Source organism: Heptranchias perlo, chromosome 15 (assembly GCF_035084215.1).
Source record: "Heptranchias perlo isolate sHepPer1 chromosome 15, sHepPer1.hap1, whole genome shotgun sequence".
Taxonomy (NCBI): Eukaryota; Metazoa; Chordata; class Chondrichthyes; order Hexanchiformes; family Hexanchidae; genus Heptranchias; species Heptranchias perlo.
This window is the reverse complement of record NC_090339.1, coordinates 1,230,163-1,246,895: the sequence shown is the minus strand read 5'-3', so window position 1 is coordinate 1,246,895 and position 16,733 is coordinate 1,230,163. Positions and strand designations below refer to the sequence as shown.

Sequence of the window (16,733 nt, the reverse complement as noted above, 5' to 3'; positions counted from 1 at the left end):
TCTCTCACCCTCCGTTTCTGACCTTCAGTCTCTCACACTCCATCTCTCACCCCCATCTCTCACATTCCATTTCTCACACTCCATCACTCACACTCCATCTCTCACCCTCCATCTCTCACACTCTGTCCCTCACACTCCTTCCCGCACCCTCCGTGTCTCACCCTCCGTCTCTCACCCCCATCTCTCACATTCCATTTCTCACACTCCATCACTCACACTTTGTCTCTCCACACTCTGTCCCTCACACTCTGTCCCTCACACTCCGTCACTCACCCTCTCCACTGGAGGAGGATCCAATCAACAAGCAGCCTGCTACTTACCATTCCAAGAAATGGCTGGGATATAGAAACAGATTCCTTTCGGGAGGGTGGGATGTAAGGTGAGAAATGGAGGGGAGGTGGGTATCAGAGACTGTGTGTGAATGAGAACAGCCCCCAAAAAGGGACCCAGATAACCATGAGTAGCTTGTGGAGATCTCCTGAACCCATGTCCTTTCCCCCCCCCAAACTGTCGTTCAGGCCAGGCTGGACCCCATCTCAAATCCCCCCGTCATCTCCTTTCTCCCAGTGTGACCACCTGCACTCACCCTACATCCCATCCCCACTCTCTGCCCTACTCATAAGTTGCTGCTGTTATATATTTTAAGTTGTTATTATATAAATTTCATTCGCTGCTGTATAAATGTAAATTGTTATATAGAATTAAATATAAATTACAACACAGAAGCAGGCCATTCTGCCCATCCAGTCCGTGTTGGTGTGTATCCTCCACATGGGCAGTATCCTAATCCCATGTACCCGCCCCGTTCCCATTTCTAACCTCTATCTAACCTCTCCTTAAATGTTGACATGGTCTCGGCTTCAATCACTGACAGTGAATTCCACAGCCTCACAACTCTCTGTGTAGAAAGGTTCCTCCTGTTCTCTGTCCTAAGTCTCTTACATTTAATCTTATATCTCTGTCGCCTCATTATAGTTATATACATTTTTTTACAGAGGAACAGGAAGAGGCCATTCAGCCCCTTGAGCCTGCTACACAGGAACAGGAGGAGGCCATTCAGCCCCTTGAGCCTGCTACACAGGAACAGGAGGAGGCCATTCAGCCCCTTGAGCCTGCTACACAGGAACAGGAGGAGGCCATTCAGCCCCTCGAGCCCGTTACACAGGATCAGGAGAAGGCCATTCAGCCCCTCGAGCCTGTTACATAGGAACAGGAGGAGGCCATTCAGCCCCTTGAGCCTGCTACACAGGAACAGGAGGAGGCCATTCAGCCCCTCGAGCCCGTTACACAGGATCAGGAGAAGGCCATTCAGCCCCTCGAGCCTGTTACATAGGAACAGGAGGAGGCCATTCAGCCCCTTGAGCCTGCTACACAGGAACAGGAGAAGGCCATTCAGCCCCTCGAGCCTGTTACATAGGAACAGGAGGAGGCCATTCAGCCCCTTGAACCTAAGAACATAAAAACATAAGAAATACATAAGAAATTGACGCAGGGTAAAGGTGATCCGGCCCCTCGAGCCTGCTCCGCCATTCAATAAGATCATGGCTGATCTTCATCTTCAACTCCACTTTCCCGCCTTATCCCCATATTCCTTGATTCCCTTAGTGTACAAATATCTATTGATCTCAGTCTTGAATATCCTCAATGACTCAGTACCTCAGCCCTCTGGGCTAGCCCTCTGCTCCACCCTTCAAATAGGTCATGGCTGATCTGTACCTCAAATCCATGTCCCGCCTTTGCTCCCTATCCCTTGATACTCTTAGCCAACAAAAATCTATCAATCTCAGTATTGGAAGCTCCAATTGATCCCCAGCACCCACAGCCTTTTGGGGGAGAGAGTTCCAGATTTCCACTCCCCTTTGCGTGAAAAAGTCCTTCCTGATACTGACATACAAAATTGACGGGCAGGAAAAGACCGGCTGATCCATCAACCCCGGGACAATAGGGGAAAAAATACCCTGGAAAATTCCTCTCCAACCCCCTCGGGTGATTGAAACCAGTCCAGGGGATCACACGGACCGAGTGTTACCTATAAAGACACTGACCTTCTATACGAAGCGACCTCTGCCTCAGTCAGGAACTGGTCCAGCTCCCTCTCGAAGGCAGAGAGTCGGCACCCACCGTACCAGCCGGCAATGTATTCCAGTGTCTCACCACTCTCTGGGAAAAGAAGAACCGCCCAACTCTATTCCTACTCTTCCATAGTTTAAACTCATGTCCCCAATCTATTAAATTGGAATAATCACCACCACTTACTCACCAATAACCTGTTCACCGATGCTCAATTTGGGTTCTGCCAGGACCACTCGGCTCCAGACCTCATTAGAGCCTTGGTCCAAAAATGGACAAAAGAGCTGAATTCCAGAGGTGAGGTGAGAATGACTGCCCTTGACATCAAGGCAGCATTTGACCGAGTGTGGCACCAAGGAGCCCCAGTAAAATTGAAGTCAATGGGAATCAGGGGGAAATCTCTCCATTGGCTGGAGTCATACCTAGCACAAAGGAAGATGGTAGTGGTTGTTGGAGGCCAATCATCTCAGCCCCAGGACATTGCTGCAGGAGTTCCTCAGGGCAGTGTCCTAGGCCCAACCATCTTCAGCTGCTTCATCAATGACCTTCCCTCCATCATAAGGTCAGAAATGGGGATGTTCTCAGATGATTGCACAGTGTTCAGTTCCATTCGCAACCCTTCAGATAATGAAGCAGTCTGAGCCCGCATGCAGCAAGACCTGGACAACATCCAGGCTTGGGCTGATAAGTGGCAAGTAACATTCGTGCCAGACAAATGCCAGGCAATGACCATCTCCAACAAGAGTCTAACCACCTCCCCTTGACATTCAACGGCATTACCATCGCCGAATCCCCCACCATCAACATCCTGGGGGGGGTCACCATTGATCAGAAACGTAACTGGAGCAGCCATATAAATGCTGTGGCTACAAGAGCAGGTCAGAAGCTGGGTATTCTGCAGCGAGTGACTCACCTCCTGACTCCCCAAAGCCTTTCCACCATCTACAAGGCACAAGTCAGGAGTGTGATGGAATACTCTCCACTTGCCTGGATGAGTGCAGCTCCAACAACACTCAAGAAGCTCGACACCATCCAGGACAAAGCAGCCCGCTTGATTGGCACCCTATCCACCACCCTAAACATTCACTCCCTTCACCACCGGCGCACTGTGGCTGCAGTGTGTACCATCCACAGGATGCACTGCAGCAACTCGCCAAGGCTTCTCTGACAGCACCTCCCAAACCCGCGACCTCTACCACCTAGAAGGACAAGATCAGCAGGCACATGGGAACAACACCACCTGCACGTTCCCCTCCAAGTCACACACCATCCCGATTTGGAAATATATCGGCCGTTCCTTCATCGTCGCTGGGTCAAAATCCTGGAACTCCCTTCCTAACAGCACTGTGGGAGAACCTTCACCACACGGACTGCAGCGGTTCAAGAAGGCGGCTCACCACCACCTTCTCAAGGGCAATTAGGGATGGGCAATAAATGCCGGCCTCGCCAGCGACGCCCACCTCCCGAGAATGAATAAAAAAAATAGGGACACTATCCAGCCGTTTAATTATTTTCCAGCCCTCTATCAGGTCACCTCTGAGTCCATGCTGCTCTACAGTAAATAGATCAAGGTCCTTGAGCCTATCGGAGTAGCTGAGACTCTTTAAACTAGGAATCATTCTTGGAGCTCTCCTCTGGACCCTCTTCCAGGGGCGTTATATCACCCACCATGTGGGGGGTCCAAAACTGAGCCCAGTACTCGAGATACAGTCTGACCAGCGACCTGTAAAAATGGGGTCCTTTGATTTGTACTGAATGGTTCTATTAATACAACCCAATACCTTGTTATCTTTATCTACAGTTTCTCTACATTGGTCATGAACCTTTAGTGATCTGTTCACAATATCACCAAGATCTTTTTGTCGCTCAGTCTCTTTCAGTCTTGTTCCCTGCAAATGATACGTGGATTCGGTGTTTCAGGAGTGAAATCAGGAGGCACTTTTTCACATAAAGAGTGGCTGTATAAATTGTTGCTGAAATATAAAGTAAGCTGTTATATAATGTAGATTCTCCTTCTTTTAATAATGATATATTGTCATGGAAATCCAGGTCGTTTATTCAACTTGAAAACCAACTTGCTGTTGTCTCTCTGTCACATGGAGCTGATAATGTAACAGGTTTAAAAATATCACGCCACTAAGGATCTGTATTCACCATCCTACAAGATTAACCAGTTCAAAACACTGCGAACTTTAGATGGGAAATGATGTTTTTTTGGTTATTATTTTACAATGGCATTGCTGGGCTGTTTAATAAATGGTGCCACCGGCAGATGTTGGTGTAATGCTGATGTAGGGCCACGGCTCACCATAACTCACAGGCCTTCATACAATCAGTCTTTATATATATATATATATATATATATATGTGTGTGTATATAATTAGACATCTAATACTATCCCTCTCTCCTGAGTTCACCCTGAGTTTCACAGGCACCACTGTCTTGCCCTCGCTGTCAGTCTTCGGTAGTGTTGACTGGCTGTTCGACTGTGGAAGCGTCACTGCCAAGCTCAGTGTGGCTATCACAGAAGCACTTACCAGCAAGTGCAAGTACATAGCAGTCAGCAGCAGCAATCCTTTGCTCTCTCTAGCCCCGGGGCACTGAGGCCAATCATCCCTATTGTCAATCTGGCTGCCTGTGATGAGCTACTGCAAACATTAAAACCTGGGCTCCACCTGCTCTGTATCGCTCAGGACCGCACTGGGTGACACATTAAGAAACTGAGCCACAAAGGCAGCATCTGAGCTCCCAGTTAAAACACAATGCTACTGGACTAGTAATCCAGAGAACATGCGTTCAAATCCCACCATGGAAGTTTGAGAATTTGAATTTAGTTTTAAAAAATCTGGAAATAAAAAGCTGAGATCAGTAAAAGTGACCGTGAAGCTGTTGGGATGTTGTAAAAACCCAGCTCTTTCACTCATGTCCTTTAGGGAAGGAAACCTGCCGTCTTTACCCTTTATCCTTTATGATTAGTAGCTTAAAGTACGTCAGCTACTCAGATAGGCTCAAAGGCCTTGGATATTGGGCAGCTCCTCTTTTCCCAGAGTGTAGTGAGTCTCTGGAATACCTGGCCGGCTGGTACGGTGGGTGCCGACTCTCTGCCTTCGAGAGGGAGCTGGACCAGTTCCTGACTGAGGCAGAGATCGCTTTGTATAGAAGGTCAGTGTCTTTATAGGTAACACTCGGTCTGTGTGATCCCCTGGACTGGTTTCAATCACCCGAGGGGGTCGGAGATGAATTGTCCAGATTATTTTTTCCCTTATTGGCCCGAGGTTTTGTCTCTTTTTTTGCCTCTCCCTGGCGATGACAGGGCTGGGACCAGGTGGGGTGGAGAGGTGGTGGGAGGAAATGTTTAGTCCGGATACTCCGGTCAGCATGGTGTGGACTTGATGGACCAGCTGGTCGATTCCTGCCGGTCAATTTTGTATGTTCATACCGGGTCTGGGCCTATATGTGACTCCAGTCCCACACCAACATGGTTGACTCTTAACTGCCCTTTGAGGGCAAACCACTCAGTTGTATCAAAAACCACTACAAAAACATACTGCAGCAGTTCAAGGCAAAGCGACGCCCACATCCCCAGAATGAATTAAAAACAAAAAACAAAAAAGATTCCACCTCTGGAATTAAGTTGGAATTCCTTCCTGGACACAGGCTGTGGGCAGATTCTATTGAATGATTTGCTCGGCTATGTATTGGACCAAAATATATTGAAGCATTCCAGGGTTTCACGTTCATCTGTGAATTGGGTCACACTTAGTGACGGATCAACTGTCATCAGTTGGGAAGTGATGGAACGTTGACACTAACATCACAGAGGCAGCTGCAGCCACAGACTCCAACCCAGCTTAGCGGAGAGGGGAGGATCTGATTGATTAGCTGAGATAAGTAGAAGCGGATGAGTGAATCTGTGTGGGGATTGTGCTGAAGTTGACAGAATGAGGGATGAGCATCCTCAGCAAGTTCTCACAAGGTTCCGAGTCAGCCATTTCCTTCGCCGAAATAAGCAGCAAATAATCTGCCGATCTCACAGCCAAAACCAGCTCAACATATCGACGAGAACAAATGGCGAATGTCTCCCCTCCCCGCCCACTTTAAAAACGAAACTGTGGGTCAGAATTCTGGGGGAATCACGCTCCAACAGTGGAAGGGCGACAGAGCAGGACTCCCATTCGATTCTGCATTCTGATAGGTCCCAGGTCAGCGATAGCATTCTCGCCTCTGAAACCCACTCCAGAGACTTGAGCACATGATCCAAGCTGAGGGAGTGCTGCACTGTCTGAGGAGCCGTCTTTCAGATGAGATGTTAAACCGAGGCTCCGTCTGCCTTCTCCGTGGACGTAAAAGATCCCATGGCCACTATTTTGAAGAAGCTCAGGGGAGTTCTCCCCTGTGTCCTGGCCAATATTTATCCCTCAACTGACCAATATCCTACATCTCTAGATCAAACCAAATAAAAAGATCTGCACTTTTAAAATCTAAACATAGCCCAGAACAGTCTGTGCTGTGTCTTTAAAACCAAGATGTCAGCCAACTCCAGTCCAGTTGGAATTTGTGTGGAGGGCTGCAAGACTGGTCTCAAATGCAGACCCTTTATAAACAGGTGTTGGCAGATGTTTGTTCAATGATCGCCCCCCACCCCGCCACCAATCTGGGAGTTCTACAGTTGTAGAAGCAGGTCAGAGGCTGGGTATTCTGCGGCGAGTGACTCACCTCCTGACTCCCCAAAGCCTTTCCACCATCTACAAGGCACAAGTCAGGAGTGTGATGGAATACTCTCCACTTGCCTGGATGAGTGCAGCTCCAACAACACTCAAGAAGCTCGACACCATCCAGGACAAAGCAGCCCGCTTGATTGGCACCCCATCCACCACCCTAAACATTCACTCCCTTCACCACTGGTGCACTGTAGCTGCAGTGTGTACCATCCACAGGATGCACTGCAGCAACTCGCCAAGGCTTCTTCGACAGCACCTCCCAAACCCGCGACCTCTACCACCTAGAAGGACAAGAGCAGCAGGTACATGGGAACAACACCACCTGCACGTTCCCCTCCAAGTCACACACCATCCCGACTTGGAAATATATCGCCGTTCCTTCATCGTCACTGGGTCAAAATCCTGGAACTCCCTTCCTAACAGCACTGTGGGAGAACCGTCACCACACGGACTGCAGCGGTTCAAGAAGGCGGCTCACCACCACCTTCTCAAGGGCAATTAGGGATGGGCAATAAATGCCGGCCTCGCCAGTGACACCCACATCCCATGAACGAATAAAAAAAGTGTCCTGAATTGGTGTTAATACAATCGGCTGGACTGTGAATAGGGGAATGCTGTCCTGGTGAAGTATAATCTTATCAGTCATTGTTAATTATATAATGTCTTCACATTAGAGCCAAAGGTCCTGTCCTCATTGATCAGTAGGATTTATGGCCCAGAACTGGTGAGTTTAATGATTAGTTTAATGGTGTTTGTTGTTATTAGTGTATAAATCGGCCAGCAATTTGTGGTGAGGATGAGATACCCCCTGAATCCTGTGAATTGCAAATCGCCAGAAGTTGCTGGACGATTTGTACCGCTCTGCCATTAGCCTCACCAAAGCAGCACCACGCCCTTAACCACCCCATTATTTTGGCGGGATTTGGACATCAAACTCGCTGCAAAAAGCACAAGTACCCTTCTAACAATGTGATAATTATTACTGCAATGCCAAGCAACCTCTCCAGCCTGGAAAGGGAACAATTTAAACTGTGGAATCTCACTTCCACAGGTAGTAAATTCTTCTTAGAGATTTAAAAAAATTTAAGCTTTAAATTTTTTAACATTTTTCTTACTTTTCCTTTCTGCCTGTTATTTCTCTCTCTTAATCAATCTTTCTTTCCCTCTCTTTATTCCTCTTTCTGTGTCTAATTTGACGCTAATTCACCCGATTTCCTTCTCTGTTGTTTCTCTGTTTCTTTCTCAATACCTAAACCTCATTGGTTAAGGAGATAGGCTGTTGGCCCTCTCCATTCTCTAAGGTCCCAGATGCCCCCCGTTGCCCTCATCGTTCTCGAAGGTCCCAGATGCCCCCCATTGCCCTCGCAGTTCTCTAAGGTCCCAGATGCCCCCCATTGCCCTCGCCGTTGTCTAAGGTCCCAGATGCCCCCGTTGCCCTCGCCGTTCACTAAGGTCCCAGATGCCCCCGTTGCCCTCGCTGTTCTCAAAGGTCCCAGATACCCCCCGTTGCCCTCACTGTTCTCTAAGGTCCCAGATGCCCCCGTTGCCCTCGCCGTTCTCTAAGGTCCCAGATGCCCCCGTTGCCCTCGCCGTTCTCTAAGGTCCCAGATGCCCCCGTTGCCCTCGCCGTTCTCTAAGGTCCCAGATGCCCCCGTTGCCCTCGCCGTTCACTAAGGTCCCAGATGCCCCATTGCCCTCGCCGTTCTATAAGGTCCCAGATGCCCCCGTTGCCCTCGCCGTTCTCTAAGGTCCCAGATGCCCCATTGCCCTCACTGTTCTCTAAGGTCCCAGATGCCCCCGTTGCCCTCTCCATTCTCTAATGTCCCAGATGCCCCCCGTTGCCCTCTCCATTCTCTAAGGTCCCAGATGCCCCCCGTTGCCCTCACCGTTCTATAAGGTCCCAGATGCCCCATTGCCCTTACCGTTCTCTAAGGTCCCAGATGCCCCCGTTGCCCTCTCCATTCTCTAAGGTCCCAGATGCCCCCGTTGCCCTCTCCATTCTCTAAGGTCCCAGATGCCCCCGTTGCCCTCTCCATTCTCTAAGGTCCCAGATGCCCCATTGCCCTCGCCGTTCTCTAAGGTCCCAGATGCCCCCATTGCCCTCTCCATTCTCTAAGGTCCCAGTTGCCCCCGTTGCCCTCACCGTTCTCTAAGGTCCCAGATGCCCCCGTTGCCCTCGCCGTTCTCCAAGGTCCCAGATGCCCCCGTTGCCCTCACTGTTCTCTGAGATCCCAGATGCCCCATTGCCCTCGCCGTTCTCTAAGGTCCCAGATGCCCCCCGTTGCCCTCACTGTTCTCTGAGGTCCCAGATGCCCCATTGCCCTCGCCGTTCACTAAGGTCCCAGATGCCCCCATTGCCCTCTCCATTCTCTAAGGTCCCAGATGCCCCCGTTGTCCTCGCCGTTCTCTAAGGTCCCAGATGCCCCCCGTTGCCCTCGCCATTCTCTAAGGTCCCAGATGCCCCATTGCCCTCGCCGTTCACTAAGGTCCCAGATGCCCCCATTGCCCTCGCTGTTCTCTAAGGTCCCAGATGCCCCCGTTGCCCTCACTGTTCTCTGAGGTCCCAGATGCCCCCATTGCCCTCTCCATTCTCTAAGGTCCCAGATGCCCCCGTTGTCCTCACCGTTCACTAAGGTCCCAGATGCCCCCGTTGCCCTCGCCGTTCTCTAAGGTCCCAGATGCCCCCGTTGCCCTCTCCATTCTCTAAGGTCCCAGATGCCCCCGTTGCCCTCTCCATTCTCTAAGGTCCCAGATGCCTCCCGTTGCCCTCACCGTTCTCTAAGGTCCCAGATGCCCCCGTTGCCCTCTCCATTCTCTAAGGTCCCAGATGCCCCCGTTGCCCTCTCCATTCTCTAAGGTCCCAGATGCCCCCGTTGCCCTCGCTGTTCTCTAAGGTCCCAGATGCCCCCGTTGCCCTCGCTGTTCTCTAAGGTCCCAGATGCCCCCGTTGCCCTCCCCGTTCTCTAAGGTCCCAGATGCCCCCCATTGCCCTATCTGTTCTCTAAGGTCCCAGATGCCCCCCGTTGCCCTCACTGTTCACTAATGTCCCAGATGCCCCCCGTTGCCCTCACCGTTCTCTAAGGTCCCAGATGCCCCCATTGCCCTCTCCATTCTCTGAGGTCCCAGATGCCCCCGTTGCCCTTGCCGTTCTCTAAGGTCCCAGATGCCCCTGTTGCCCTTACCGTTCTCTAAGGTCCCAGATGCCCCCGTTCCCCTTACCGTTCTCTAAGGTCCCAGATGCCCCCATTGCCCTTGCCGTTCTCTAAGGTCCCAGATGCCCCCGTTGCCCTCACTGTTCTCTAAGGTCCCAGATGCCCCCATTGCCCTTACCATTCTCTAAGGTCCCAGATGCCCCCGTTGCCCTCTCCATTCTCTCAGGTCCCAGATGCCCCCGTTGCCCTCTCCATTCTCTAAGGTCCCAGATGCCCCCGTTGCCCTCACCGTTCTCTAAGTTCCCAGATGCCCCCGTTGCCCTCCCCGTTCTCTAAGGTCCCAGATGCCCCCCATTGCCCTATCTGTTCTCTAAGGTCCCAGATGCCCCCCGTTGCCCTCACTGTTCACTAATGTCCCAGATGCCCCCCGTTGCCCTCACCGTTCTCTAAGGTCCCAGATGCCCCCATTGCCCTCTCCATTCTCTGAGGTCCCAGATGCCCCCGTTGCCCTCGCCGTTCTCTAAGGTCCCAGATGCCCCCGTTCCCCTTACCATTCTCTAAGGTCCCAGATGCCCCCGTTGCCCTCGCTGTTCTCTAAGGTCCCAGATGCCCCCCGTTGCCCTCTCCATTCTCTAAGGTCCCAGATGCCCCCATTGCCCTCTCCATTCTCTAAGGTCCCAGATGCCCCCCGTTGCCCTCGCCGTTCTCTAATGTCCCAGATGCCCCCGTTGCCCTTACCGTTCTCTAAGGTCCCAGATGCCCCCATTGCCCTCTCCATTCTCTAAGGTCCCAGATGCCCCCGTTGCCCTCTCCATTCTCTAAGGTCCCAGATGCCCCCCGTTGCCCTCGCCGTTCTCTGAGGTCCCAGATGCCCCCGTTGCCCTCGCCGTTCTCTAAGGTCCCAGATGCCGCATTGCCCTCGCCGTTCACTAAGGTCCCAGATGCCCCCGTTGCCCTCACTGTTCTCTAAGGTCCCAGATGCCCCCATTGCCCTCACTGTTCTCTAAGGTCCCAGATGCCCCCGTTGCCCTCTCCATTCTCTAAGGTCCCAGATGCCCCCGTTGCCCTCGCTGTTCTCTCAGGTCCCAGATGCCCCCGTTGCCCTCGCTGTTCTCTCAGGTCCCAGATGCCCCCGTTGCCCTCGCTGTTCTCTCAGGTCCCAGATGCCCCCGTTGCCCTCGCTGTTCTCTCAGGTCCCAGATGCCCCCGTTGCCCTCGCTGTTCTCTAAGGTCCCAGATGCCCCCGTTGCCCTCACTGTTCTCTCAGGTCCCAGATGCCCCCGTTGCCCTCACTGTTCTCTCAGGTCCCAGATGCCCCCGTTGCCCTCACTGTTCTCTCAGGTCCCAGATGCCCCCGTTGCCCTCGCTGTTCTCTCAGGTCCCAGATGCCCCCGTTGCCCTCACTGTTCTCTCAGGTCCCAGATGCCCCCCGTTGCCCTCGCTGTTCTCTAAGGTCCCAGATGCCCCCGTTGCCCTCACTGTTCTCTCAGGTCCCAGATGCCCCCGTTGCCCTCGCTGTTCTCTCAGGTCCCAGATGCCCCCGTTGCCCTCGCTGTTCTCTAAGGTCCCAGATGCCCCCGTTGCCCTCACTGTTCTCTCAGGTCCCAGATGCCCCCGTTGCCCTCGCTGTTCTCTAAGGTCCCAGATGCCCCCGTTGCCCTCGCTGTTCTCTAAGGTCCCAGATGCCCCCGTTGCCCTCACTGTTCTCTCAGGTCCCAGATGCCCCCGTTGCCCTCGCTGTTCTCTCAGGTCCCAGATGCCCCCGTTGCCCTCGCTGTTCTCTAATGTCCCAGATGCCCCCGTTGCCCTCACTGTTCTCTCAGGTCCCAGATGCCCCCGTTGCCCTCACTGTTCTCTCAGGTCCCAGATGCCCCCGTTGCCCTCACTGTTCTCTCAGGTCCAAGATGCCCCCGTTGCCCTCGCTGTTCTCTCAGGTCCCAGATGCCCCCGTTGCCCTCGCTGTTCTCTAAGGTCCCAGATGCCCCCGTTGCCCTCGCTGTTCTCTAAGGTCCCAGATGCCCCCGTTGCCCTCGCTGTTCTCTCAGGTCCCAGATGCCCCCGTTGCCCTCTCCATTCTCTAAGGTCCCAGATGCCCCCGTTGCCCTCGCTGTTCTCTAAGGTCCCAGATGCCCCCGTTGCCCTCGCTGTTCTCTAAGGTCCCAGATGCCCCCGTTGCCCTCACTGTTCTCTCAGGTCCCAGATGCCCCCGTTGCCCTCTCCATTCTCTAAGGTCCCAGATGCCCCCGTTGCCCTCGCTGTTCTCTAAGGTCCCAGATGCCCCCGTTGCCCTCGCTGTTCTCTAAGGTCCCAGATGCCCCCGTTGCCCTCACCGTTCTCTCAGGTCCCGGATGCCCCCGTTGCCCTCGCTGTTCTCTAAGGTCCCAGATGCCCCCGTTGCCCTCGCTGTTCTCTCAGGTCCCGGATGCCCCCGTTGCCCTCGCTGTTCTCTCAGGTCCCAGATGCCCCCGTTGCCCTCACCGTTCTCTCAGGTCCCAGATGCCCCCGTTGCCCTCGCTGTTCTCTCAGGTCCCGGATGCCCCCGTTGCCCTCGCTGTTCTCTCAGGTCCCAGATGCCCCCGTTGCCCTCACCGTTCTCTAAGGTCCCAGATGCCCCGTTGCCCTCGCTGTTCTCTAAGGTCCCAGATGCCCCCGTTGCCCTCGCTGTTCTCTCAGGTCCCAGATGCCCCCGTTGCCCTCTCCATTCTCTAAGGTCCCAGATGCCCCCGTTGCCCTCGCTGTTCTCTAAGGTCCCAGATGCCCCCGTTGCCCTCGCTGTTCTCTAAGGTCCCAGATGCCCCCGTTGCCCTCACTGTTCTCTCAGGTCCCAGATGCCCCCGTTGCCCTCTCCATTCTCTAAGGTCCCAGATGCCCCCGTTGCCCTCGCTGTTCTCTAAGGTCCCAGATGCCCCCGTTGCCCTCGCTGTTCTCTAAGGTCCCAGATGCCCCCGTTGCCCTCACCGTTCTCTCAGGTCCCGGATGCCCCCGTTGCCCTCGCTGTTCTCTAAGGTCCCAGAAGCCCCCGTTGCCCTCGCTGTTCTCTAAGGTCCCAGATGCCCCCGTTGCCCTCACCGTTCTCTAAGGTCCCAGATGCCCCCGTTGCCCTCGCTGTTCTCTCAGGTCCCAGATGCCCCCGTTGCCCTCACCGTTCTCTCACGTCCCGGATGCCCCCGTTGCCCTCGCTGTTCTCTCAGGTCCCAGATGCCCCCGTTGCCCTCACCGTTCTCTCAGGTCCCGGATGCCCCCGTTGCCCTCGCTGTTCTCTCAGGTCCCGGATGCCCCCGTTGCCCTCGCTGTTCTCTCAGGTCCCGGATGCCCCCGTTGCCCTCACCGTTCTCTCAGGTCCCAGATGCCCCCGTTGCCCTCGCTGTTCTCTCAGGTCCCAGATGCCCCCGTTGCCCTCACCGTTCTCTCAGGTCCCAGATGCCCCCGTTGCCCTCGCTGTTCTCTCAGGTCCCGGATGCCCCCGTTGCCCTCGCTGTTCTCTCAGGTCCCAGATGCCCCCGTTGCCCTCACCGTTCTCTCAGGTCCCAGATGCCCCCGTTGCCCTCACCGTTCTCTCAGGTCCCGGATGCCCCCGTTGCCCTCGCTGTTCTCTCAGGTCCCGGATGCCCCCGTTGCCCTCGCTGTTCTCTCAGGTCCCGGATGCCCCCGTTGCCCTCACCGTTCTCTCAGGTCCCGGATGACCCCGTTGCCCTCACCGTTCTCTCAGGTCCCGGATGCCCCCGTTGCCCTCACCGTTCTCTCAGGTCCCGGATGCCCCCGTTGCCCTCACTGTTCTCTCAGGTCCCGGATGCCCCCGTTGCCCTCACCGTTCTCTCAGGTCCCGGATGCCCCCGTTGCCCTCACCGTTCTCTCAGCTCCCGGATGCCCCCGTTGCCCTCGCTGTTCTCTCAGGTCCCAGATGCCCCCGTTGCCCTCGCTGTTCTCTCAGGTCCCAGATGCCCCCGTTGCCCTCGCTGTTCTCTCAGGTCCCAGATGCCCCCGTTGCCCTCACCGTTCTCTCAGGTCCCAGATGCCCCCGTTGCCCTCGCTGTTCTCTCAGGTCCCGGATGCCCCCGTTGCCCTCACTGTTCTCTCAGGTCCCAGATGCCCCCGTTGCCCTCGCTGTTCTCTCAGGTCCCGGATGCCCCCGTTGCCCTCACTGTTCTCTCAGGTCCCAGATGCCCCCGTTGCCCTCGCTGTTCTCTCAGGTCCCAGATGCCCCCGTTGCCCTCGCTGTTCTCTCAGGTCCCGGATGCCCCCGTTGCCCTCACCGTTCTCTCAGGTCCCGGATGCCCCCGTTGCCCTCGCTGTTCTCTCAGGTCCCAGATGCCCCCGTTGCCCTCACCGTTCTCTCAGGTCCCAGATGCCCCCGTTGCCCTCACTGTTCTCTCAGGTCCCAGATGCCCCCGTTGCCCTCGCTGTTCTCTCAGGTCCCAGATGCCCCCGTTGCCCTCACCGTTCTCTCAGGTCCCAGATGCCCCCGTTACCCTCACTGTTCTCTCAGGTCCCGGATGCCCCCGTTGCCCTCACCGTTCTCTCAGGTCCCGGATGCCCCCGTTGCCCTCGCTGTTTTCTCAGGTCCCGGATGCCCCCGTTGCCCTCACCGTTCTCTCAGGTCCCGGATGCCCCCGTTGCCCTCACCGTTCTCTCAGGTCCCGGATGCCCCCGTTGCCCTCACCGTTCTCTCAGGTCCCGGATGCCCCCGTTGCCCTCGCCGTTCTCTCAGGTCCCGGATGCCCCCGTTGCCCTCACTGTTCTCTCAGGTCCCGGATGCCCCCGTTGCCCTCACCGTTCTCTCAGGTCCCGGATGCCCCCGTTGCCCTCGCTGTTCTCTCAGGTCCCGGATGCCCCCGTTGCCCTCGCTGTTTTCTCAGGTCCCGGATGCCCCCGTTGCCCTCGCTGTTCTCTCAGGTCCCGGATGCCCCCGTTGCCCTCGCTGTTCTCTCAGGTCCCGGATGCCCCCGTTGCCCTCACCGTTCTCTCAGGTCCCGGATGCCCCCGTTGCCCTCGCTGTTCTCTCAGGTCCCAGATGCCCCCGTTGCCCTCGCTGTTCTCTCAGGTCCCGGATGCCCCCGTTGCCCTCGCTGTTTTCTCAGGTCCCGGATGCCCCCGTTGCCCTCACCGTTCTCTCAGGTCCCGGATGCCCCCGTTGCCCTCGCTGTTCTCTCAGGTCCCGGATGCCCCCGTTGCCCTCACTGTTCTCTCAGGTCCCGGATGCCCCCGTTGCCCTCACCGTTCTCTCAGGTCCCGGATGCCCCCGTTGCCCTCGCTGTTCTCTCAGGTCCCGGATGCCCCCGTTGCCCTCGCTGTTCTCTCAGGTCCCGGATGCCCCCGTTGCCCTCGCTGTTCTCTCAGGTCCCGGATGCCCCCGTTGCCCTCGCTGTTCTCTCAGGTCCCAGATGCCCCCGTTGCCCTCACTGCGCCGTTATCATCTTGCACTTCCAGCGAGATACGGCACAAATAATATTCAATCTGAAGGGTGAGGGAAAAGTTTAACTAATTAATGGTGCTCACCGGGAGATGCCCCACTCCAGCAAGGGTTGGGCCAACACTGAATTAGAAAGTTGTTTCTCGCCCACTGAGGCTACAGGCGAACACTGGAAGCTGCCTTATCTACACCGAGTACAGGGAAATGCCCGGTGCACAGCCTCCCACATGCTTCTCCCTGAGACACTTACCATTTGGATAACGGACACTGGACCAATGCTGTTCACATAAATATCAACGTCAATAACTGTCGGTTTTACTGAAAAACAGAAACACAGTGAGCACTACGATTAGTAAACACAACAATTATATCTTAAGATTCAATTAAAGCGTGCAAAATATTTACTCTAGAAAATTACAAAGAAACCCTTTGTTATAAAATAGTGATTTATTTCAATAATTGATTCTCAGTCAGAAGGTCATGAGTTCAAATCCCACTCCAGAGACTTGAGCGCATAATCCATGCTGATACTCCAGGGCAGTACTGAGGGAGTGCTGCATTGTCGGAGGTGCCGTCTTTCGGATGAGATGTTAAACCGAGGCCCCGTCTGCCCTCTCAGGTGGATGTAAAAGATCCCATGGTACTATTGGAAGTTGAGCAGGAGAGTTCGCCCCGGTGTCCTGGCCAATATTTATCCCTCAACCAACATCATTAAAACAGATTATCTGATCGTTATCACATTGCTGTTTGTGGGATCTTGCTGTGCGAAAATTGGCTGCCGTGTTTCCCACATTACAACAGTGGCTACATTTCAAAATACTTCATTAGCTGTAAAGCACTTTAGGTCATGAAAGGTTCTATATAAATGCAAGTTCTTTCTTTGGTAATACATGGATGAGTCAGCAAGCTGTACACATGGTGCCATGCCTGCAGCAGTGGGCTGTTCACAGGCCACGGATTGCTGGTCAAGATGTGAGACGCAGACCCTGTGGTGTCCCTTATCGGGGCACCAACTCGAGACCCTGTTACTGCTTTGCTCACTGAAGGGGAAACAGATGAAGACAGAGCCCGTGATGTACAGAACTTGCAGCCGTGTAACAGAAACTCCCCAAATAGCGCCTGTAACCGATTGGTAATGAGGTCACATTCCAGAAATCTCATCTGGTTAATTGAGAAACTTATTGCATCTGACAGGGGTTTTGTACAAATGAGAGAATCATCCCGTGCACCAGCGTGGAAGCATTCAAATATCAAAAGGGCCCACACGAGAGTAGCAGAGTGTCTGAAGCAGGATGTGAGCAGCGGTTGTGACTGGCTCACTGCCATTTTCAGGTTCTATAGCAGGAAGCAATCTGACAATCAGCTCAGCCTTCCCCCCA

General features: G+C 54.3%; 1 protein-coding gene across 1 annotated transcript in view; it reads right to left on the bottom strand.

The window, feature by feature from the left end:
• The window catches only part of LOC137332661 (gamma-aminobutyric acid receptor subunit gamma-4-like), a 191,856-nt gene extending 176,215 nt beyond the window's left edge, over positions 1 to 15,641 (bottom strand). The window contains exon 1 of the mRNA XM_067996608.1: positions 15,605 to 15,641. Coding sequence (XP_067852709.1) covers positions 15,605 to 15,607 — 3 coding nt within the window. The 5' untranslated portion in view covers positions 15,608 to 15,641. The remainder of the gene's footprint in view (positions 1 to 15,604) is intronic.
• Between the last annotated feature and the right edge of the window lie 1,092 nt (positions 15,642 to 16,733).